This window comes from Tympanuchus pallidicinctus, unplaced genomic scaffold, assembly GCF_026119805.1.
Source record: "Tympanuchus pallidicinctus isolate F22 unplaced genomic scaffold, pur_lepc_1.0 scaffold7, whole genome shotgun sequence".
NCBI classification, from domain to species: Eukaryota; Metazoa; Chordata; class Aves; order Galliformes; family Phasianidae; genus Tympanuchus; species Tympanuchus pallidicinctus.
The window spans coordinates 5,008,253-5,030,865 of NW_026294791.1; the positions used below are offsets into that span (position 1 = coordinate 5,008,253).

At 48.1% G+C, this 22,613-nt stretch overlaps 3 protein-coding genes across 4 annotated transcripts; all 3 read right to left on the reverse strand.

The window, feature by feature from the left end:
- Window positions 1-4,284: 4,284 nt before the first annotated feature.
- On the reverse strand, window positions 4,285-5,985 carry LOC128072728 (uncharacterized). Its single transcript, XM_052666826.1, has 2 exons — window positions 4,994-5,985; window positions 4,285-4,668 (listed from the first exon to the last, which is right to left on the reverse strand). The coding sequence occupies exons 1-2, from the start codon at window positions 5,900-5,902 to the stop codon at window positions 4,495-4,497; spliced, it is 1,083 nt and encodes a 360-aa protein (XP_052522786.1). The 5' UTR covers window positions 5,903-5,985; the 3' UTR covers window positions 4,285-4,494.
- A 1,620-nt stretch (window positions 5,986-7,605) lies between these two features.
- Window positions 7,606-15,400, reverse strand: LOC128072638 (uncharacterized). The gene is made up of 3 exons (XM_052666643.1): window positions 15,361-15,400; window positions 8,279-8,706; window positions 7,606-8,098 (listed from the first exon to the last, which is right to left on the reverse strand). Exons 1-3 carry the CDS (start codon window positions 15,398-15,400, stop codon window positions 7,808-7,810), a joined length of 759 nt encoding a protein of 252 aa, XP_052522603.1. The 3' UTR covers window positions 7,606-7,807.
- A 139-nt stretch (window positions 15,401-15,539) lies between these two features.
- Window positions 15,540-21,515, reverse strand: DMRTB1 (DMRT like family B with proline rich C-terminal 1). Of its 2 annotated transcripts, none has more exons than XM_052666303.1 (4): window positions 20,946-21,515; window positions 19,619-19,851; window positions 19,162-19,306; window positions 15,540-16,547 (listed from the first exon to the last, which is right to left on the reverse strand). In XM_052666303.1, exons 1-4 carry the CDS (start codon window positions 21,364-21,366, stop codon window positions 16,441-16,443), a joined length of 906 nt encoding a protein of 301 aa, XP_052522263.1. In that variant the 5' UTR covers window positions 21,367-21,515; the 3' UTR covers window positions 15,540-16,440. The 2 variants fall into 2 exon arrangements, with proteins under 2 accessions (XP_052522263.1, XP_052522264.1); XM_052666304.1 differs by having other exon boundaries at window positions 19,619-19,830; window positions 20,946-21,514.
- Window positions 21,516-22,613: the final 1,098 nt, after the last annotated feature.

The following is a 22,613-nucleotide window of genomic DNA, read 5'->3' on the forward strand; positions in this document are numbered from 1 at the left end:
GACTGGCAGGTGGTAAAAGTGCCTGACCAGACTTGGAGCATCTAGAAAGACAAAATCTCCATTTCCAATACTGCCTGTTCCATTTCTTTTTGTACTCCTTGTATTTATGTACCTCACAGAAATGAATGAGCTTCAGTAATGTTCCCAAGCCACATACAAAACCTGGACTTGATTTCCCAAGAGTACATTCTAGTGCCAGTTGGAGTCCTGGTGCTTGGCGACGACTGGCAGCTGCTCCTCAGGAAGGGCCATCTTCCTGACCCTTCCCCAGACCCTCACTGGGTTCGTTGAAAGGCCAGGCCAGGGAAGTCCCCTTGAAGGCCTTCTGCTCCATGCCCTGGTGCTGCTGCTTCGGGCTCTATTTAACACCGGCCCTGCTGATCCCGTACTGGAACCGTCTGGGGCAGGAGGAAAGGTCAGGCCTACAGGGCCAGTTGGAGTCCTGGCCACAGACAGAGGCTGGTGATGAATGGTTCTGTGTCCTGGTGGAGGCTGGTAACGAACGGCATCTCCCAGGGGTCTGTCTTGCGTTGGAAATATCCAAATCATTTATCAGGACGGTACTTCTGATAAAGCAGATTTTATTCGCAATTGCAATGGCGGGTCTCCTGCAAGCAGGAGAGCACCCACAAAACAGTGCTGCATCTTTTTATACCCTGTTGCCCGGCGTTTCTCTCTTTCTCCCCTAGTTCCTCATTGGCTGAGTACTTTAGGTACTCAGTACTTTTCACAGTCTTCTCGACGCTTCACTAAACACGCAAACACTGGACAAACATAAATCTTCGCTGGCTAAGCGTGAATTTTAATTAATTTAATTCAGACCCTCACTCCACCCTTGGTCATTGTTTCTGGATATCTGCTTGTCCTCCCTTCCACCAAGAAAAGCTCAGAAGGAGGACAGAGGGGAGGATCTTGGTGCCCGCCTGTCACGTCCCAGCCCTCTCACAGCCCCGTGACAGTCTGGCCTTTTGCAGAGGCCCTGGCTTCTGGGATGGTTGTTACATCTGTTTTTCTTCTGCTGGGAGTTTCTGATCCTAACAGAACAACCCTACAATACGTTTTCTAATCCCTAACACTACACCCACGCTGTTTGGAACATTTAACAACTACTGCAGTTTTGCAAGAAAGAATTAATCACATAATTCAGCAATTATGTTTCTAAACCACGCTGCTGACAGGTGCAGTATTTCTGCTTCTTAGATCAACTATTTCAGAATTGTAGAATTCTCCATTCTTGGGGATGTCAAAAGAGTGGCCAGCAAAACTACCTTCTTGAACTTCCAGAGGGCAGACTTTGACCTGGTCAGGGCGCTTGCAGCGCGGGTCCCTTGGGAGTTGCTTCCCAAGGGTAAAGGGGCCCAGGAAGCCTGGACGCTGCTCAAGACCGAAATCGTAAAGGAGCAAGAACAGGCTGTGCTGAGTGCCGTAAGGCGAGCCGCGGGGGAAGACGACCGGTGTGGATGAGCCGGGAACTGGTGTTGAGACTCAGGGAGAAAAAGAGAGTCTACACGCACAGGGAGAAGGGACAGGCTGCTCAGGGAGACTACAAAGAAGTAGCTAAGGTATGCAGGGAGGAAGTTAGGAAGGCGAAAGTCCAACTTGAGCTCAGGTTGGCCTCTGCAGTAAAAGACAACAAAAAATCCTTTCATAAATATATCAATGGCAAAAGAAGAACCAAAGATAATTCTCATCCTCTACTTGATGCAGCAGGGAATGTGGTCACTGAGGACAAGGAGAGGGCTGAGGTCCTCAGTGCCTTCTTTACATCTGCCTTTAACAGCCAGATCAGTTATCCTCCGGGCTTTCTATGCCCCGATCTGGAAGTCTGGGACGCTGCTCAGAATATGCCCCCAGCAATTCCAGGGGAGACAGTCAGAGAGCTCGTCCTCCGTCTGCACTGTCACAAGTCCATGGGACGGGGTGGGCTGCACCCTCGGGTGCTGAGGGAGCTGGCGGGGGTGATTGCTGAGCCCTTCTCAGCCATCTATCAGCGCTCCTGGTTAACTGGTGAGGTCCCAGAGGATTGGAGGCTTACTGATGTGACTCCCATCTTCAAGAAGGGCCATAAGGAGGATCCGGGGAACTACAGGCCTGTTAGCCTAACCTCAGTACCAAGGAAGGTTATGGAGCAAATCATCTTGGATGAGATCGCACGGCATGTGCACAGTGTCCAGGGGATCAGGCCCAGCCAGCACGGGTTGGTGAAAGGCAGGTCGTGCTCGACCAACCTCATCTCCTTCTACGACTGGGTGACCAGTCTGGTAGATGAGGGAAGGGCTGTTGACGTAGTCTTCCTAGGCTTCAGCAAAGCCTTTGACACGGTCCCTCACAGGCTTCTTCTGAGGAAACTGGCTGCCCGTGGTCTGAACAGATATATACACTTCTTTGGGTAAGGAACTGGCTACAGGGCCGTGCCCAGCGGGTCGTGGTGAATGGAGTCCAGCAGGGACCTGTTTCAAGTGGTGTACCACAGGGGTCGGTACCGGGGCCCATCCTGTTTAATATCTTTATTGATGACCTAGATGAGGGCATTGAGTGCACCCTCAGTAAGTTTGCAGATGACACCAAGCTGGGAGGTGGTGTCAATCTGCCTGAGGGTAGGGAGGCCCGTCAGAGGGATTTAGACAGGCTGGACCGCTGGGAGGTGAATGGGATGAGGTTCAACAAGGCCAAGTGCCGGGTCCTGCACTTTGGGCACAACAACCCCATGCAGCGTTGTAGGCTTGGGGATGAGTGGCTGGATGAGTGTGGAGAAGAGAAGGACCTGGGGGTGTTGGTTGGTGCTGGGCTGAACATGAGCCCACAGTGTGCCCAGGTGGCCAAGAGGGCCGACGGCATCCTGGCCCGCATTAGAAATGGTGTGGCCAGCAGGAGCAGGGAGGTGAGCATCCCCCTCTACTCGGCACTGGTGAGGCCACACCTCAAGTGCTGTGTTCAGTTCTGGGCTCCTCACTATAGGAAAGGTGTTGAGGTCCTGGAGCATGTCCAGAGAAGGGCAAAGAAACTGGTAAGGGGTCTGGAGCACAGGTCTTATGAGGTTCATTATGGTTCAGTGTGGAGAAGAGGAGGCTCAGGGGAGACCTCACTGCACTCTACAATCTCCTGAAGGGAGGTTCTGGTCAAGAGGGGTTTGGCCTCTTCTCTCAGGCAACGAGCAGGACACGGGGCAATGGACGCAAGTTGTGTCAGAGGAGGTTTAGATGAGACGTACGGAAGAACTTTTTCTCTCAGAGGGTGGTCGGGCACTGCCACGGCCTGCCCAGAGAGGTAGGTGGTGGAGTCGCCGTCCCTGGCAGTGTTCAAGAGGTGTCTGGACGACGTGCTGCGTGATACGGTTTAGTGCTAGCGGTGGCAATGGTGATGAGGAGACGGTTGGACTGGATGATGTTGGAGGTCGTTTCTAACCTTGTGATTGTATCATTCTGTGATTCTGTGATTCTAAGGATAACTTACAAATGCATTATGTTCCACTTCTTCAAACTAGCTGCCCTTTTTAATATCAAATGCAGAAACAACATTCCATTCCTACAACCAGAGCTGCATTGAAGCCCAAGGGATGCAAAACGGCAAACAGCCGCGGGCAGCGGCACCCCGCCTCGTGCCGCCGCCTCAGCCCAACCGCCGCGCGAGGCCGCAGCGGTCGGCCGTGGCCGCCGCCTCAGGTAGGGCCGCTACCTCAGCTCTCGCCCCGCAGGCGGCGCTCGTCAGCGCCCCATAGCGAAGGGCCGAGCCCGCCCGCCCCCCCGCAAAGCCCTGCGTTCACCGAACGGCGCTCTGCTCGTGCCGGGGATGGCGGAGTGCGAACGAGGGGAGAAGCAACCACGCGAGCAAACTCGGTCCCTGGCTTTCGTGGCACTGCGCTTCTGGATAGGTTCTGCTTTTCAGCAGCAGTAAAATTTCCCTGCTCCTCGGCTTTTGAAACGTGTGGAGTGAAGAAAAACACAACCCAACCCATTGAGGACAGTGCTCAGCAAGTCATGCAAGAGTTCGGGATCTGGCAGACTCCTGCTCAGGACTAGGAACTTCTGCTGGAAAAGGAACGTGTGTAGGCTTGCTGTACAAGTAGGCGCCTGTACAACGGTATGCAAACACTGTGCATCTGCAGTTCTCACAAGAGAGCACGCTGCATCGAGCTGGGAGCAGAAGTACTGGTGAAGAATAAGCTGCAGAATTTGTGTGTTCAAGTCTGGTTGCATTAAGCTCACAAGGAAATCAATATATGCTGAAAGAACTTGGCAGGCAGTAGAGTCCTGCCGTTAGTTACACCTGACATACATTCTCCTCAGAAATTTTATGCAATCTCACTTTATTTATACATCTGTATGAATGACATAAGATGGCAAGTAACAGACGTATTCCAATCATTTGTTCATCACATCGTTGATTTTAAAGCCCCTTGAAGTTTTCCAGGTTGTGCCTTACGGAAGCAGCTGGTGCGCTGTGTGAAGTGGCAAACGAGCTGGAAGTGGATGAGGAGCATCTCAGCTTCCTTGCTCATTGCTCCTTCTTCCTTTGGCACTGGCAGTTGCTCTTCTTCTGGAGGATCGTCACGTATCTGTCCATTAAGAGAAGCAGGGACTTCATCTCACAGAGCTCGTCGTAATAATGCATGGCTTCCCCTTGCGAGATGTCTGTTCCCGTGGAAGCTGAGTCCATTTGTCCCGTTCCCTGGAAGTGAACACAGCATGAGCAGAGAGAAAGGGAAGCAGGCTCCTTTGGCAGGGAATTATCCTGCAGGGCTCGGCTTCCTCTGGAGGTAGGCCAGCCTCACAGGACCGCTCAGTGCAGCACATGGGGCTCACAGCACCTCCAAGCCCCACGTTGCATAGGGGCTCCCAGTGGGTGTCAGATCTGCGAATGAGCGAGTCCCTCTGGGGGAGGTAGTGGACTTTCTGGGGTCTGCTTTCCTTGGAAGCCTTCACGGACCAGGTGTGTGCGGCTCCCTGCTCCCACCAGCAGCCCCCTTCCCGTGCAGTGCACCTCAATCGCTCACCTGTTCCTGAGGTCTTCTTACTTTTCTCCAGAGGCTGCGGGCAATGCTCAGCAGGCAGAGAATGCAGACATCTGTCAGGCAGTGAGTAACGAGCCAGGTTTTCCCCGCTTGGGCCAGGTAGTCCCAAAGGAGGCCCAGAGGGTAGGGCAAGCTGAGGGCCTTCAGCTTGGTGTACAAGGTCTGCTGCTTCGGGCCCTGCGTTACGCCAGCCTTGCTGACCCTGGAGCGGATCCACGTGAGGCAGGGGAACACGCCAAGCCTACAGGGACAGCTGGAATGCTGGTGCTCGGGGACGACTGGCAGCTGCTCCTCAGGAAGGACCATCTTCTTGACCCTTTCCCAGATCCTCATTGGGTACGTTGAAAGGCCAGGCTGGAAGGGCCCCTTGAAAGCCTTCTGCTCCATGCGCAGGGGCTGCTGCTTCGGGCTCTGCCTTCCGCCAGCCCTGCTGACCCCATATTGCAGCCATGTGGGGCAGGAAGAAAGGCCTAGCCAACAGGGCCCATTCGAAGCCTGTTCAGCAGCGATTACAGGCTGCTGCTTCTTCTCGGGAAGGACCATGTTGATGACCCTTTCCCAGATCTGAATGCGGTACATTGAAAGTCCCGACCAGAAGGGCCCCACAAAGGCCTTCTGCTCCGTGCCCAGGGGCTGCTGCTTCTGGTCCTCTGTAAAGATCGCTCTTCCGAACATGAAGCTGCCCCATCCGTGGCAGGGCCAAAGGCCACGCCAACAGGGCCAGCTGGAGGCCTGGCACTGGGTGTCAACGGTCAGCTGCTCCTCAGGAAGGACCAGCTTTTTGTACGTGTGCCAGGCACAGCCAAGAGAGCTGGAACAGCCAAAGCCATCCCAGATAAATGAAAGTGTGGCCAGAGCCACAATCAGGGTGGGAGTCAGGATGAGTTTCATCCTGTTCTCTCCCAAGGAACAATCCAACACACAAAGTGGCTGCTACCTTGAGCGGAGCTCCAGAGGTAACCACCAGTACAGAGCGGCTGCCCTGCGTATCTGAGCTGGGGAGGCTGCCAGCGTGACTGTGCCACGGCTGATGTCATGCCGGCTTTGTGATGTCACAAAGGAGACTGTGACAGAGCTGGGGAGGACTTGGAAGCCTGCTGGCACTGCTGCTGTCCCCAGCTCAGGACGTTCTGCGCAGCAGGATAGTGGGCCCAAACCCCTCATGTTTTGGGCATTGCCCTGCACTTGTCAGCAAGAAGGAGCCGTGGCCAGAGCCACATCCAGGCTCCTTTCAACGCTGGCTCCATTGGGGAAACTGTGACACAACTTGCATCCAAAAGCCTTTGGGGGCAGAGCGGAAAGCCCACCCTTGAGAGGAAAGCCAAAAGTTGAACAGTTGTTAAGGTTGTGTGATGTTTTTTGTTGTCGGTATTCCACATCTTAACATCACGTAAAACTGTGTGAGCCAAAGAATTAACGTTCTGGTTCCGTGGACTGCCTTTTCCGGGCATTTTGGGTTCTCGGAGAGGAGGGGAGGAGCGGCGGAGCGGCATTCGCGGAGGACTTTGTGTGCAGAGGAGGAAGGGTGGAGCTGCTGGCAGGATGCAGCCGCTCTCCCTCTGGCCGTTTTGCTCTTTGGGTTCGCCGCGGAGAAAAGCACGTGGTTCCAAGCCTGCAGTCTTCTAACGTAAGACCTCGTGTTTGCACGCTCTTTTCTCTCTGATTTGCTTGATTTTGTCGGATTTAGTAAATCACCGTTCCTCCTGAGATTGTTGCCGTGGTTTTTTTCAGTCCCACCTGCTATCTCCCTACCCTTGCCCCCCTCCCCTTCTCCCGGAGCGCACAGCCTGCAAGTGCCTTGCCTCATTAGTCCCAGGGCTGGGGCCGGCTGGGCTGCTCAGTGAAAGGTGAGCTGGTTTTTTTTTCCCCCTCTCTTTTGTTTTCTTCTGGGCCTGTGCCCCTGTCACAGACAGAGGTTAGGGATAACTCCTGACAACAGTTCACTCAGCACCGCATAACTTCAAGCCCTTAACACAATGCTGTGGCCCAAAGCACAGCCCAAACGACTGCCTTGGGATGTTTTTCTACTCCATGGAGCTCCTACAGAACTGCTCCCAGGCACCAGCTTGCTGGGGAGGACACATGTCCCCTGCAGACTTCCCAGGGTGTCCTGGAGGACTTCAAGGGATCCTCAGTACACCCTAGGGCAAACCCGAGTGCCCCCAGAGATCCGCAGTGTGTTCTAGGGCACCCTAGAGGCTCCTCTGAACAGGGCAGTGTAACTGTATCAGTGTAGATGACTCTACGGACCCAGAGGCTGCCCCATCCGTGGCAGGGCCAAAGGTCAAGCCAACAAGGCCAGCTGGAGGCCTGGCGCTGGGTGTCAAAGAGCAGCTGCTCCTCAGGAAGGACCAGCTTTTTGTACGTGTCCCAGACCCAGCCATGAGAGCTGGAATGGCCAAGGCCATCCCTGATAAATGAAACTATGGACAGAGCCACAGTCAAGAGTCAGGGTGGTTTTCATCCTGTTCAAGTTGCCTTGCATGAGACCCTCTACAAACAGCTGTGCCTCGAAAGCCTCAACAAAGGATGAGAGAGCCTCAGTGGAAAGGCCCTTCATCAATGTCTCATACTTGTCTATCATGGACCACCTGCCATGTTCTAAAATCAGGAGACGCACGTCCCTGCAATAAACAGAAGGGAAACAAAACCACAAGTCCCAGGAGCTGCCTAATGTAAGTGATCCCACTTCTGACTCAGGAGCACACAGCAGATGGGCAGATAGTACCCAGAGCACCGCTGTGGGCTCACCCTGCCCTGCCTCAGCCCCTGCTGCTGGCTGCTTCAGAACAGCAGCTACCTGCAGGCCCAGTCTGAGCCTCGAGTTTGATATACTGAGCAGTCAGAGCCACGAGCTGCCCTGGAACAAACCTCCACCAGCACAGAGCACTGTTTTCTGGGCTCCTTGCTCAACCTCAACAACTGCAGTGCTGCCTCCTTTACTCTCCCCCAGAACTCACGTGGCCAGAGTCTCAGGCCTGATAAGATATTGAAATATGTTTTCTTCAGCTGCTCTGTTATCATTTCAAAAGCCGCTGGAGTAAAGCTGAAGTCAGTCAAGTAATCAATGATGAGCTGAAACAGAAGCTGTAAAGAAAACAGAATTCTCCATTTTCCAGAAGAAGACAACCGGTTTGGAATTATTCCAAATAGAATGCTTAAAAGAAACAAATCATTTGATCAACATAAAAGACACTAAGGCACATTCCTCAGTTCTGCTTGATATTCTTCACTAAACAATTCCTTAGCAAATTAATTAGTACTTACAGGTAGTTTATGATTGAATCCTTTCACTCGAATGATTAAGCCGTGCTCTCCAGCCACCAGCTTGTATTCCAGCTGGGCGACGTCTGCTGCGTAAGCTGGTTCACCAAGGTTGAGAGAAAGGATGTTTACAAACGTATCGAACAACACTATGCTGCACAGAGAAAAGAGCAAAAGATGAACACTTGAACACTGCAGGTAATCAGCTTGGATGTACACACAAGAAATTCTCCAGCAGACATGAAAACTTGGGCAAAATGAGACTCCAGCCCATTTTAACAAATCGGGAAATACACAGTGCAGATCTCCCTTCACCCAAACGCACGACTTAAGAATTACTTTGACATTCAACTGTTCTTTGCAAGGAATGATTCCAGCTTCACATGTGACAGGATTACTTCGGCACAGGAATGCGCACTGCAACAACACCGCTTATCAGTATGGAAATTGATGAGCTACAGCAAATCAGACTGCAACGTAGACATTGCTGCCCTGGCTCAGACTTCCAGATTTTTGTTGCTGCCTGGATTCCAATTCAAAATGCAAAACATAAATCCCCATGGCGTTTCTAAAGCGCTCCTTGTGCAGGTCTCAACAGGCCAGGAGACCGCTATGAAATTTGCTGCAGACAGCGGTGCCAGCCTAGGATTAGCAAGGGAGCACTGTGTGCAGAGCTATCATCTCCAGTCTGTGCAACACACGGTTCCACTGCCGTCGTGCTCTTCACCTGCTCCTGGAGGCCCCCAAGGCCCTGGATCGGGCCATGGCCGTGCTGTGTGCAGGACCAACTCCTCCCCTAACACTTCCTTCTGGCACACACACTGCTGCTGGCACATTTTGTATAGGTTGCACTGCAGAATAACACACCATGAAACCCACACACACCCAGCCGCTACAGTGACGGCCTGCTGCAAAGCCACCCTTGCCAAAGGACAGATAAACTGCAACAAATGGATGAATAAGAAAGGAAGTCTAATTCTATTCCAGCTCAGAACGAGTCTCTCTGCACTTCCCTGTGTGTGGCACTATGGTTACCCCACACAGCGTGCACAACTCACACAGCCCTTACTTCTCTGCAGACCGCTGTATCAACGGAGAGATCAGATGGAAACGAACGTAACCTGGTGGGGAAGAGAGACTTCAGTGAGGCATAGCGAGTGACAGCTTCCCAAAGGCAAAGCTTTTTTCCATCACATTCCATGGTCACAATTCAAATCTAATGAGAAATGTCACTGAGCTATAAGGAAGTATTTTTGCTTGTATTAAGTCATCATCAAATGCTTCTCTTTTTCAATCCCAAATCTTTCCTTACAAATATCAACTGTTAGAAAACACAAAGCCGTACTTCATAGGATGCTTCGACACGTGGTCTGATCATTATCAATACAAACAAACAACTCTAGGAAATTCCACACAATGTATGCTTAGCAGACACTAAAACCTGTTGTTCTGCTTGAAAAGAGCAGTACATTTTCCACACGTGTCCCAAATGCAGACTCTTATCTTTCTCTGCCTGTTGAAGAGACTACAGCTTTCTCTAGCTGTGATGTTCTTCGTTCTCACAACCTGCCACTGTCATCTGTTCCATATGCCAAATTCTGTCCATAGCCAGGCTCTCTGAAGCCAACGTTTTCAGAATGTTCTGGTGATTCCACTTTTTAGCCTGTAGGATCTGCTGGGTTTCTTAGTTGCAGGGTAGTTCACCCGCTCCTCTCGTACTGCAGCCAGTGAATGTGTCAAAAGGATCATAGAAGAGCTGGCAGTAAACACTGGAGCTTAAATGGTGAAGATCTGCATGAGTTACTGCCTTTCAAATTCCAGCTGGTAAAAACAAGGGCTTTGTCATCTTAGGAAAGCCTTAAGGCATTTACCTTTGGGGATTTTAAGTTTATGGTCCTTCTTGTACCACAGGCAGCTTTGCCATGTGCTCGCTATTTTGATGGGATATTTTGTCTCTGGGCAGTCAGCAACCTTCAAAGCAAAGCTGGTGGCTAACAAAAAACACCTCACACTTACAAACCCAGGGAGCAGGAGTCAAAAGATACCAAAGTCCCATTGCAGAGCAGGATGGAGCACTCGACTAATGACAAAGTCAGTTTCCCATGGAGGATTCACTCCCCTGCTTCCATGCGGTGTGTTTTGTGCTGCTCTGAGCACAGTCCAGGCACTCTTTATGTTTCAGCCACTGTTTACCTTCCACGCTGTACTGCGTTCCAAACCACCTCTCCTTTAGGTGACACTGGCCCTCGTTGGCAGCAGACAGCAGAACAAGGTTGGCCCTCTGTGGACAGAGCTGGCTAAGGGCATCCGCAATGATGTATAACAGCCTCAGCCCAACCACCCTTCTCAGGAAGGGCCATGTTCCTGAGCTTTCCCCAGATCCTCATTGGGTACGTTGAAAGGCCAGTCCAGGAGGGTCAAACAGAGCGTGGTGATTAATGGTTCTGTGTCCCAATGGAGGCTGTTAACGAACAGCATCTCCCAGGGGTCTGTCTTGGGACCAGTGCTCTGTAACGTCTTTACCAATGACGTCGACGATAGAATTGAGTGCACCCTCAGCAAGGCTGCTGAGAACACCAAGCTGAGTGGTGTGGTGGACACAATCAAAGAAAAGAGTGCCATTCAGAGGAACCTCAACAGACTTGAAAGGTCAGCCTGGGTGAACTTAATGAGGTTCAACACAGCAAAGTGCAAATTTTTGCACTTGGCCAGAGGAATCCCAGGCATCCATACAGAATGGAAGGAGCGGAGCTTGAGAGCAGCCCTGCAGAGAAAGACCTGGATGTTCTGATGGATGAAAAGCTTAACGTGAGCCAGCAGTGTGTTCTTGCAGCTCAGAGTGCAAATGGCACCCTGGGCTCCATCAGAAAAGGGGTGGCCAGCAGGGACAGAGAGGTGATTGTCCACCTCTCCTCTGCTCTTGTGAGGCCCATCTGGAGTCCTGTGTCCAGGTCTGGAGCCCCAGTACAAGAAAGACAGAGAGCTGTTGGAGAGGGTCCAGAGGAGAGCCACAAAGATGATCGGGGGACTGGTGCACCTCTGAGGGAGCTGGGCTTGTTCAGCCTGGAGAAAAGAAGTCTGCGGGGTCTGCACTTCATAATTATCTGAAGACAAGTGAAAATTTACTGTGGAAGATTATGAAGAGCAGCCCATTTCTAGCATGATCAGAAGCAACACCCATCTTGAAAAATCTATGAAGGCTTTCCCAAGAAACTAGGCACATGGCTGTTAACCACTATATAATATCGGAAGAAATTAGTAAGTGAAACCACAGAAGCCTCCACTAAAGACAAAATATAAATTAAGATTATAAATTATGTTATATTAAAATAGAGAATACAGGCTAGAGAGGTTGTGGATGCCCTGTTCAAGGTGTTCAAGGCCAGGTTGGATGGGCCCTGGGCAGCCTGGGCTGGTATTAAATGGGGAGGTTGGTGGCCCTGCATGTGACATGATCCTTGAGGTCCCTTCCAACCCTGGCCATTCTGTGATTCAGTGAGAATATGAGATCACAACTGGCCCATCATTAGAGCCATGGTTAGATCCAGATATCACTCCGTGAAGTCATTAGCAAGGTCACCAGTAACACTGCACAGCTGAGGACATCTGAAGAGCTGGTGAGAAGTGTCAAGGAGGAGAAATGTGGAAAATGTCCCCTACTGGCCTTTTACCTCCCACCCCAGCCCCAAGGAGTAGTCTTGCCTAGGCTCCTTCAGCCTTACCGATGTCTGCTAAGACACGCTTGTAAGGATACCCAGGGAGGTTAAATCCCTGAGCAGGCAAATCAGGATATCACTGCCCAGTATCTGTAACAGATCTGGAGCTCTCTCAACGGCCTGTGCTGCAATACAGCATATAGTGACACTCTCATTTCAGGCACAGATTGCATAAAGTCTTTCTTTACATTTGGATACTTCTATTACAATTTGGCAAGCTAAGTAAGGACACAGATCTGTGCTACTGCTAGTCCTGCAGTAAGAAAATATTGGGCAAAAAATAGGAAAACCAGACCCATCTACACATAAGAATGATTTAAGTTTCCACTGTTCCAAAGAAGGTATGTTTCACATAATAATTTTTCTGTCATGAAAATTTTTTTTTTTGGAGGAGGGAGATTTTTGTTTACAACAAGCTGACTTTATTGGATTGCTGGTCAAAATTAATTACTTAATAATATGGAAAAAACAGCTATAGTCTTGTGGATTCAGAGGTTTGCAATTGGCTGCATTTAAATCCAAGAAGAAGAAGAATAAAAACAAATCACCAGTAAGACTGCTATTATCACTGTCATACAAAAACCTGCTGTGGTGCATATGTGGAAGAGCACACCACAGAAATGTTAAGATATTGCAGTTTGCTGTGGGGGGACAAATGTATCTTACATACGCCTGCTGAATGGACATACTATGAGATTCTTCAAGAATCCCTCGGGTTTGCTTTCCTTTTTCCAAAGCTTCTGCAGAAAATGCAAATCTACAATAAACTGAGGTTTTGGACAGTGTCACAGACACCTCTGTGTAAAACCTGCAGCCCAAACTTGCATACCTAACAAACCCTGTCATCTCCATACCCCTGCAAATGATTCCACTGAAAGTAATGAAATTAGTGGTATGAGTAAACCTTAAAGACCTGGCTGCTGATTTTAGGTTTTAACCTTCAGAGTACGTTCGAAAGCTGGCTGCTCTGTGACAAACCCCACGGAGTTTGCCATGAGGACAGAGAACTGTCGCAAGTGTAACCTGTTAGAAATCGTATCTTCAGATGTTCAGAGTTAGCAAGGGAGTCTAATCCTTAGAAATCCAAAAATAATAATGATGACATGAAGAATTCCTACTGCAGCGAGTAGCAGCTTGCATACAGAAAGATTTCAGAAGCAGGTTTCATAGCTAGCTTTCCTTTTTCTCCCCACATTTTATGAATTTGCCCAAGTTCTACACGGCTTCAGTTTCGGTCAGAAGAACACAGGAATGACTTGTCCAATCTAAATTATTCATTTCATACCGGATTGATTTCATTATCATGAGGTGTTTATTTAAATAAGTGGAGACAGAAGAGATCACAGTTCTGGAAACATTGCTTAGCACTAAGTTTAGAATGAAAATTTTTTGCTCTGAAGCCCAAAGTGAACAGCATTATAATAGCAGTTGTAAAGGAGTATTTTTTCCTTGGTTAAAAAGGACAAACAGCATAAAATGAAGAAAGAGTGCTTGTCATATCCATATACTGTATAAGACAATTCTTCCTGTCAACTAGAAATGCACATATCGCATTTTACTCTCTTACAAAGTAATTGCATCCAGTTCTGGGCTCCCCAGCACAAAAAAAGACAGGGATCTCCTGGAAAAGAGTCCAGCAGAGGGCCACAAAGATGATAAAGGCCCTGGAGCACCTCTCTTATGAGGAAAGGCTGAGTAACCTGGGTCTGTTCAGCCTTGAGAAAAGACAACTCAGAGGGGATCTGACCAACGTCTATAAATATCTAAGGTGCAGCAGGCAGAGACAAGGCCAGGCTGCTTTCAGTGCTGTGTGGCCATAGGACAAGGGGAAGCAGCCATGAATTGAGGCCTAGGAAGTTCTGCACAAATGTGTACGAGAAGCTCTTCCCAGTAAGGGTGATGGAGCACTGGCACAGGCTGCCCAGGGAAGTTGTGGAGTCTCCTTCTCTGGAGACATTCACGACCTGTCTGGATGCCTACCTGTGCAGCCTGGCTGATGGAGCCTGCTTTGCAGGGGGTTGGACTAAGTGATCTTTAGAGGTCCCTTCCAGCCCCTACAATTCTGTGATTCTGTAATTGACTTTTCCATGCAGTGACAGATGCAAAAGAACTTTGGGAGAAATTTCCCAAAATGTAAAAATCTGAAACTTGATTATTCACACAACACCAACCCGAGCAACGTTCATACATTTGAAACAGCATTTGCCCCACTGCTAATGCTCTACTTCTTTGTAACTGCCCACCTCTAGGAATTCAGACTGGGGTAGCTGTGTATCATTTTATTACAGAACGCAGTCAGATATTGTTTGCCCCATCCCAAGTCACCTTGTCCTTCACGTGTCTGGAAACAGCCTTAGTAATGGTTTTGCATCTATTTTGCCCATTGTTATATTCTAAAACTCTATCACCTCTTCCCCCCCAACCTTCTCCTCTCCAAAATAAGACGATGCAAGTCCTTTTTAACTTCCCTTTAAGGCAACTGCTCCATTTTCTTGTTCTGTCAGGTGACCTTCTCTAGGTCTTCTTTAAATCTGCCACGTCCCTCTTGAGATAAGCACTGGTGGGTAGCAATGCAATGAGAGAAATCCTACTAGAGTGCCCTACCACCAAAAAGTTTGGTTCAATGACAGTTCAAAAGGTGGGGGAAAGGGAGAATAAGGAGCCTGGTCTGACAGTCTGGAAGCAATCACTGGCACAGAAACACAGGGAGAAAATGGAAGTGTATATAAAGTGTATCTGCAATGCCTGTGCTTTACAGCCAGTGAAATGGGCTGGAATCCTTCCTGCTTTGGAGATTTAAGGAGTGCAATACAACGCTGAATAGGACTTTGGAAAAATAACTGGGTAGGAGACTACTGAACTGTTTGTCTTCTTTCTTTAAATCCTTTTTCTTAAATCTTAGATATATTAAGAAAAAAAAACAAACTCACACAACTCCATCTACCAAAGTAGATACCAAAGAAGATATCTACTTTGCGAGTGCTGCTGGTATTTCTATTCAGAGATTGTTTTATTTTAAAAAGAGCTTTGCTCCATTCAAACACCTTGCAGAAATACTCAGATTTTCCCAAACACAGCAGTTTTAAGAGGTTTGGGATACTCCTGGGAGCACAGATGCTGCTGTAAATCTAGCAAGTAACAAGTTGTATGCCAGATTATTTGGTATAGATACATGTGTTTTTCAGTCTCTCCTCTTGGCAGTCTTAAGTTTGCCACTATTACTTTCACCAAAATCCTGTCTGTGTGCTGAAAATCATCCATCTGCTACATTAAAAAGGGATTTATCAGCCTAATGTCTTTACATCTTGCATTGAGCAAGGGACTGTTAGTGTAAGTAGCAGAGAGGAATGTTTATTTTATTGCACTCACCTCTATGGTCTTCAGTAGCACCTACTACAATAGTGGTCATCTACACTCAGAAGTTTCAGAATAAAAATACTGAAACCTGAATCTTACTTCAAGCAGGTTTGTTACTCAGGGCAACACCTGAAATTTGCCTAGAAGAATTACATGTAAATATACAAGCCTCAAATCATCAAAACCAAACCAACAATTCAAAGTTTTTTAATTACCCAGAAGTAACATTCTTCCAACATTATTCCAACATTAACAATTGATCCGCTTAATACAGAAAGCAGTTGCTTTAGGCAAAACAGCAGAGGAATGCATCTTTCATTTTTATTTAAACAGTATTATTGAAAATTATGATATGTATAGTCTTGACCAATTGGTTTTCTAAGTGGAGTTTTGTCCTACCTTCTAGGACATCACATCTTTGCTATGCCAGTGTACTTCCAATCCACATGCACAAAGCTGTTCTATGTGAACCCTTTAAAAAATCTGTACTGTTTGTTTCAGCTGTACTGAGCTAAACAGCACTGAAATAACGTATGAACTGTCAAAGGCACTCAAAATCCTGAAGCCTGATTTACCTATCAGCAACCCATACTGTCTTCCCATTCTCTCTCAGTCTTCAGGCTCTACATCACTTAACTCTTCCATAACACTCAGAACCGAGTTTCTGCTTCAGCAAACTGATACACAAACAACACAGCAATTTTTGATTACTGTCACGAACGTGAGAAGGCCACAGAGTGTACATGGTGTGCAGACCTCACTCCAAAAATCAAGGAGCCATCCAACTTCAGCAAAGAAACCAGAAATCAAAGTCGTAATTCTTTCCTGCTTCCATCTGCCTAAGGGGGATGCAATTTACCTTGGCTTTGGAAAACCTCTTTCACGCAGTGAAAACAAGGGTTTTACACTGCCAGGGAGCAGAGCTGTGAGGCTGGTAGCTCTAACATGATCATGAAGTGAGCAGACATTAATCTCCTTCTTTTAGCTGTTGTGACTGCTCAGTAACTAAGTGTCACCCTAGCCTCATATTAACAACACTCTCCTCAATAATGAAAATAGTGCTCCCTGCCACTCAGCTTTTCTCCAGACTATTTACTGTTTAGAACATACAGATTGGTCTCTGCTTGCTTCTTCTGGGGAAGAAGATGGTTGGCTAGGTTCACTAACCATCCCTGAATCCTGGCTGTCAGCTGCAGTACCTAAAAAAAAATGAATAGGAAATAGGAATTGGAGTTAAATGCAAACAAACAAAAAATCCCATCCAAATCCCTGTATTTCAATTTGCCTTTCAGGTGTCAGTCACACTTTCAGAGAGAAACTCCCAATGCAAAATAGCTTTTTGTAAATCTAGTTCATTTTTCAGTGCAGTTAATTGGAAACTGCTCAACATCAAGAGCTGCTGCTCTCCAATCTGAGATGCTGTACTTCAGACAGCACTTGACTGTTTCAGCTAGGCTTAAGGAAAGCAGCAAGAATGCTTGCTTCAAGATGGCAAATACAGAAGCTGCACTGGAATAAAAGTACGAGACAGGCTCTTCTGCCTGCTTAGCCACAGTGAACCTGCAGCATGCCTTACGAACACTGCTGGGAATTTTGAAGGCCTTCACTGACTGACCAATAGTGTCTTTGAATCTATCTAGGATGTTTTTTTTTTAAACACAGGTTTTTTTACTTGCCAATTTTCACGTAAATCTCCCTCATCTTCCCATGTGGAGACAGGTTTGTTGTTTCTTTTTCTGCAGCTTGCTATTTTACAAAGCCAACAACTTGCAGTCAGACTCTATCCTCAAGTACTGTACTGGCTGTTCTGTTGGACATACCTTCTGTTTGTCTGATCTCTGTAACACTACTAGTCAATACAACCCGAAATTATACAACACAACACCCTGCACTTCCTTTCTTAAGAAAAAAGACATGATGTGACCCTAACATGTCCCTATGTACTTAATGTTACAGTTTTTCTCTTTTTTCAGGTATCCTGAAAACCAGAATCAAAGAATTGGTAGTTTCACTGTAGCTTTCTTCTTCATCTGTATCTTTTGCTGAGAGGCTGTTTTGTTTATGACCTCATGCAGAAACATCTCCTTCACTGGGTCACAATTGCAAGCTCTTACATATCCTGGAGCAAAAATACTGTGTAGTGGAATTAATTTGTACTTGCTCCCTGGTACTAGGAAGACTAGTTTGTTGTCTGAACAGCATAATCCATGATGCACTGATTCCTATGGCTTTGTGCCCGGGTTGTAATTTCCCTACTGAGTAATAAGACTGAAGTCATTAGATGGCATTTTGCTCTCTAGGGGAGTGCTCTCATTACCTCATTTATCCCAGTTGCCTGTTTTCACGATTGTTTGCCCAGTAAAGCTTTATTCTACCAATGCAGGTCTGCATTTCCTGTTTCCCACATGCAATGTCACTACTTTTCTCCAGTTTACCAGCTACCTCCTGTTCCTCCTCTTTCCCACACCACCCCAGAACTGCTACAAACTCTCTGCCACTGCAAGTATCCCCCAGATTTCATCTCCACTAAACCACACAACTCAGTAATCCTCACATACAATTTCTGCTTTGCCTGCCAGCTCTCAGCTTCATCTCTTCCCCTCAAACTCAGCCCATATTATCTTACCTCCATCAGCCCAGTATCTACACACTGCGCTGAAGCTCTGATTGACGCCTTTCTCGATATCCTAGAATATCTTTACATTTACATGATGTCTCTACACCTTGATGCTTCCATATTCACATTCTCCTCATCCACTACTTCTCTTGCTTACTTTTCCTTGGCTTTCCAGACAGACACAAAGCAAACTGCTTGGGAGATACGTGCCCACTGCTGGGCTGACTGGCAGGCGCTTGGTTGTTGGCCAAGGTACACACATGGCAGTCAGGAACTGAGTGCGAGCTGACTGCTGGCCAAGCACCACCTCACGTCATGGCTGCAAGCCATTCTGTGGCAGGCACATGCTTCCCCTGCAGATCAACTGTGCAGGCCTCTGATCACAGCACTATGTTTGGCTGAAAATAATGTCCTGAAAAGTTGCGAGGATACTGGTTTAACAGAAATGGGTCTGCACAAGAGACTTTGGGGAGAAATCAGGCCCAAACCTCCTCAACTTATATTTTATCCCATGTGATCGCTATCAACATCATTTTAATTCAAATGAGAAAATCAGTCCGCTTTCCCTCCCTTTTATAGAAGATATTTCATTTTTCATTGGCTGATGATTATAATCTGTGTGATAAGCAGTTGGACTTACAGTTTCTCATGTTCAAGAAGAGAAATAAAGTTGTACTTATTTATCTGCATTTTCAGAAAGAACTTATGAGACTGGCTATTGACTCATCCAGTGCTAGTGGTTAATTCTCTGGGCAGCACTACCCTCTTGTGGTCACTGCTAGCTGCAGCCAAATGAACAGCTTACAGATAGGATCACAGTATGTCCACATATAGGCACTAGACACGAAAGAGACCCAAAAGAGGAGGTCATACATATTTACCTAGCCAGAAATACAAAATCTTGTGGGATTCAGTCTGAAAAATTTCAGATCTTGAAGATTCAATCTTTCATCTACAGCAATTAAAATGTAGGCTTTCCAAATGTGCAAGAAGTTTCACAGTGCTCATGCTAAGCTGTCCAAGCTGGCAGTCTGACCTGGGCTTTCGGGATCTCAGTCCTGGCTCCATCACAGGGATCTGGGAAACCCTTAAAACTGAAGCTAGAATCAAGGTGTCTTGGGGCATCCATCTCAGCGTTTAGGTACTGAAACCAGATTAAAATTGGATCTCCCAAGGCTCGTCTAACAATTCCTTACCGTGTGCTTCCTTGGCTGCTTCAGCAAACACATTCAGTGACAGGGGAGGTGGAATATAATGAACCCCTGGCAGAAAAGTTGGTGGGACAAACTGAGGCAGAGGAGTGTAGTACGCCTGATGGAAATCTCCACCTCCATCTGGAATCTGTGGAAACACAGGGAGCAAAGGATATTCAGAGACTCTCTCTCTCTCCAGGACACATCTGCACTACCAAACAATTTCTGTTTCCATCTTTACCTATGAAATTTCCATTTCTGGAGGGTCAATTTTGTGTCCATATGCTGTCACATGCAAAGCCCGCGCATAGTGAAATATGCAGCTCAGAGGTAGCTAAAAGCAAAATACAGAATAGAATAGAACAGAACAGAATAAGAAGGGACCTTCAAAGATCTTCTAGTACAAGCAAAACCAGCAGTATTCCCAGAAGTAATTAAAAAACCACAAGGCTCTACTCACTGACAAAGAAGCTGCATTCCCTGGTCCAGAGCTGCTTGGAACGGGTCGGAAACCCTTCTGAAGTGAAATCCCTGGAGGTGATGGTGCTCCCTTACAGCCTGGCTGGTTGATGGCAAATCCCATGGGAAATGGGTGGTAAGGATACATCCCAGAACAAGCAGGATACACTCCTGCAGGGTCTCTCTCCATGTATTCTGTGCTGACCTTGTATTCTGGAGGAAAAGCAGAGTGAGCTAGGAAACAATGAGAAAAGAATAAAGTCATCGCTATAATTCTACGCTGTTCAGCAGAAGTAATTGCAGGACTCAACTCTACCCTTAGCCTGGAGACTCTGGCCCTTGGATTTCATGCTTGGCTCCTCACAAATTTGTGATTTTTTTTATAAAAAAAGAGCAGCTATGTGAACACAAATAAGGTCCTTCTTGTCTACCTATCCTCCTATTGGTAGAGAACCTGTATAATCTGCTTCTAGAGCATATCTGCTTCTGGAGCACTATGATTACACTAGAAAAGTCAGCAGGTTTCAATTATAATTAAGTGAAGGACTGGTAGGCACATGTACAGCCAGCACCATCTACAGGCATCATTTCCTTAGGAAACCAAGGTAAGAAAAACAGCAAACAGCTACAAGCAGATTAGGTGGGATCCAGACATGCCCCAAACGACTCTTTCCTCTGGGTTTCTCAGACCACTGTGTTCTTTGCCTTGTAGACTGCCAGCTTTCCTGAGGCCCAGACTAATGACTACTGCAGTCAGTCAGGATTTCTGTAAAATTACTATAGTAAATAGTATGAGTTTACTGTAATAAATAGTAATAAACTAGACAAGTGACATGAAAGGCTCTACAGAAGAAAGCAACTGAAGAAGTGACAAACCATACAACTTTTCCACCTGCAAAACTTAGGTTCTGCTCATGAAGGCAAAATGCAGCTTTACGCCCAGTGATCCGAGCCAAGCTCAGCCTCTGCTGTAAGGCCAAAAAGTCTCTTTCTTTTGCACTACCAAAAACTTTTGCTTTAGACAACTGCAGCCTAATTTCCTCATTTACTTGTCATCCTTGACATCCTATTTTTTAGCATTTTTCCTGTCCTTTCCGCAGGTTGTGCACGAGCACTGTATGTGCATGCATCCCAACGCTGTTGGGATTATCTCCCAAAGCGCACCCTATAGAGAAAAGCCACTCGCTGGAGCTTCAACCTCGCAACAAAAGAGCTTGATGAATAACGCTGCCTAAGGAGAAACAAAAGCAAGGCTGCGCACCCATCGTGTGCAAGCTGGGGGAAGAAAGGGAGAGGCGGGAACCTGTTTCAGGGAGCTGGAGCCTTACCGTAGTCCCAGAAGGGAGGGCCAGCAGGTGGTGGCGGCAGACCCCTGCGTGCCGTGCCTTTGTCACTGCCAACGGCGGAATGGCCGCCTTTCGCCCGCACGTGGCTGCTCTGCTCAGAGGCACCGGCCGCGACGTCCTCCCCTGAGGGAGCGGAGCCCACAGCCACCCTGACAGGGGCGTCGGGCACCTGCTGCCACAGCGCCTTCTGGGCTGCCATGATCTTCTGGCGCTCGGCGATGAGGGAGCACTTGTCGCAGAGGCACTGCTTCCAGCGGCACCGGCCGGCGTGGCCCTTCACCGGCACCACGAAGCCGTGGTTGCGGCAGCGGGAGCATTTTGGGGTCCGCGCTGCTGCCTTCTCGCTTGCTGCTGCTGCTGCTGCTGCTGCCGCGGCTGCTCCTGCAGCCCCGCTGGCCTGCATGTCCAGCAGCCCCCTAACCGCTCTGGCACACCCGGCCCCCCGCAGGGCTCTTATATGGGGCAGGGCCAGCTTCCCTCCAAATGTAGCAAACAGGGCAGGAGTGGCAGGAGAGCCCAAGGCAGGGGTGGGGAATGCCCCGTTCTGGGGAGAAGAGCCAGGGGCTGCTCGGTTCCACAGGCCCCCCCTTCCTGGGTAAGGCGCTTCCCTACGTGCCCGCCTCCCCCTGCCCCCTCGGGTGAGCCTGGAGGCGGACCTGGGCTGTGGGGGCTGGAGAAGACACGGTGGGGCAGGGGGCTGCGGCCGCTGGAGCAGAGGAGCAGGCGGAGTGCACTATAGTACATACGGCAACTTCTGGACTGGTGAGGAGAGAAAGACGGCATCCCTCACACCTTAAGGGACGGTTTTCCCTTTTGGCGCTTCAGCGGTCACAGTCACTTCTCATGCCTTGAGAGATTTCAGTTCTGTTTTGTTCCAGTTTGGAATATACTTCTCATGATGAGGAGAGTGACTGCTTCAGAAGAAAAAAACACACCGAACGTTTCATCATTGTTTTTCAAAACAAAGTACAAAGACGAGGGCAGAAAGCACGTGGCATTCGACAAATCTGTCTCCTTTTCTTGGACTTCCTTATTCTCTGGAAGCAAAACAAGCTTACAATTGAAAGTATAGCAGTGCTCCAGTTCAAGTACTGCTTAGAAAGTGCTTGTTATTTGTTTCTGCTGGTAGCTTCAAAACTGCGGTGTACACAGTAGCCCCTTTCCAGGAGAAAACTCTCCCTTTTGCTAACACATGCAAGAGCTGTTTTAAAATCTGAGATGTAATATTTTTCCTACATTGAAAACAATGCCATAAAATTTTATCACCATGTAGTTGCAAAAAGGTTTATTTATTTATTTTTAACCCACTAGTTTCAAGAGAACCATGTAGCATCTATTTACTGCTATGAAACAGTTCTAACAGTAACTCAGTATGTTTCACAGCAGCCTGCAGACGTCCTTCTCACAGAGCAGGCCTTCTTGCAAGGCTTCAGTGCAGCCCTTCATGTCTGGAGGGTCAGTCTCAGGGTAGCAGCACTGTTCAGACATTTGGCAGCAGTCTGGTTTGCTCCAGCAGTGAGCAGGCAACCACTGCATGCTGCAAGCCCTCAGGGCTCCACCTACATTCTGGTTTCTCACTTTGCAAAAGATCCATTAGGATTAGCAATGGAGTCCCCCAGTCTTCCAGTAGGGTTTGTGCTCCTAAGAATG